At 37.5% G+C, this 1543-nt stretch overlaps 1 protein-coding gene across 1 annotated transcript in view; it reads left to right on the top strand.

Moving 5' to 3' along the window:
* The window catches only part of PLD1 (phospholipase D1), a 193482-nt gene that overhangs the window by 94855 nt on the left and 97084 nt on the right, over positions 1 to 1543 (top strand). The window contains exon 6 of the mRNA XM_015564187.1: positions 178 to 333. Within this exon, the coding sequence (XP_015419673.1) occupies positions 178 to 333 (156 nt within the window). The remainder of the gene's footprint in view (positions 1 to 177; positions 334 to 1543) is intronic.

Here is a 1543-nt window from a genome sequence, read left to right as displayed (position 1 = left end):
GAGTGTTTTATTCATATTATGAGTTAACTGTCCATTATTGGCAGATATGTTCTATTAAATGGAACCTACTGTCTTCTAACAATAAGCCATCTCATGAAAGATATTAGAGAGCCGTGGCTCAAAGAATAATCTAATAAATGTGTGCGTTGTGTTTGTATGTGTGTGTGTGTGTTTCAGACACACATTTAGAAGACAGAATGTCAAAGAAGAGCCTCGAGAGATGCCAAGCTTGCCCCGTTCCTCTGAAAACACGATGAAAGAAGAACAGTTCCTTGGCAGGAGGGTAAGTCCTTCACTGTTCTTTAGTTCAGCACATAATTTTGCAGCGTTGTAGCAACATATATCTACTCAGGGGTGAGGAGGGTCTGGCTGCGATTTTTCTCAGCCCCTGACACATCACCCAGGTTGGTGATCCCCCCCTGGGATGAGTTAGGCAACCCTCTTTCCCCCAAGATGTTCTGACCCTGGGAGGTTGCATTTTTCCAGAAGAAGTGTCTCCTTTTGTAGGAGTGATGTTGTGAAGAAGCTGTCTTCCCTGCAGGGACCTCTATGGGCTCATTGTCAGTCAAGATTGAGCTCATTATTGAGAGTTTTGAGATCTTCTCTTTTTAAATCATACATTTGCATGCATTGGCTTCAGAATTTGAGTAGTTTGACCTAAATATATGTAGGGAATATATATATGAGGAGAGGAGGATAGAGTTGCACATGTACATCAGTAGGACAGAAATCTTAGGCCTGCTCTGCTTCAGTGATGTGGTCCTGTATAGGATAAATTAATTTTTTACTAGAAAATTCACAAATAAATGTTAGTTCTGTTTTGCCATCTGAAACTCTTACAGTCTGAAAGGGATGTTTGATTTACCCTTTGTAGTTGTCATCTTGCTTAAAATCTTGTTAGGGACCTGGAATACATATCTTCAAAGATACCTAGACAAATAAAATTCTATGGTTTTGGGTTACCATGTGTACATACGCAAGTGCAGTTGAAAACAATAAACTATGGCTTTAACAGCTGGTACTTCAGCATGCATCATAGCCAGTACAATTTACAACCCTCTCACCCCCTCTCACCTGAACATATTTGCAGTCAGAGTACAACTTACAAGAAAGTCTCTTTTATTTAACTCCCTTCTTGGTTTTCCCCTGAAAATCTATTTAAAAATTGCAGTACATATTTCAGTAAATTCAGTGTTAGAATTGAGGAAATTCAAGTTTTTTTTATAAGATCAGCAAATGCTTTAAAACCACCTATTATGGGCAAGTCCTGTGCTAGTAATTATGGAAAATTAAAATAATATACTGCTGGGGCCTTGTCAGCAGCTTAGACCTATGTAAAAATTTAAGAAGAAGAGATTTAAATAATGGTTCAACGGAACTATGGAAATAACTTCTTAAAACTATTCAGGATTCCTTGTCTAGTGGTAACATTAATAAATCATTGAATAACTTACAGAAGGTGAGAGAGATGGACCAATGATCTACTGTCATTGTTTAAATTTTTCTGTCAGTGTGATGATGTTATTTATTATCTACAGAAAAA

The sequence above is a fragment of the Myotis davidii genome, unplaced genomic scaffold (assembly GCF_000327345.1).
Source record: "Myotis davidii unplaced genomic scaffold, ASM32734v1 scaffold115, whole genome shotgun sequence".
Taxonomy (NCBI): domain Eukaryota; kingdom Metazoa; phylum Chordata; class Mammalia; order Chiroptera; family Vespertilionidae; genus Myotis; species Myotis davidii.
The sequence above is the reverse complement of the archived record's forward strand: the minus strand, read 5'-3'. Positions and strand labels throughout refer to the sequence as shown.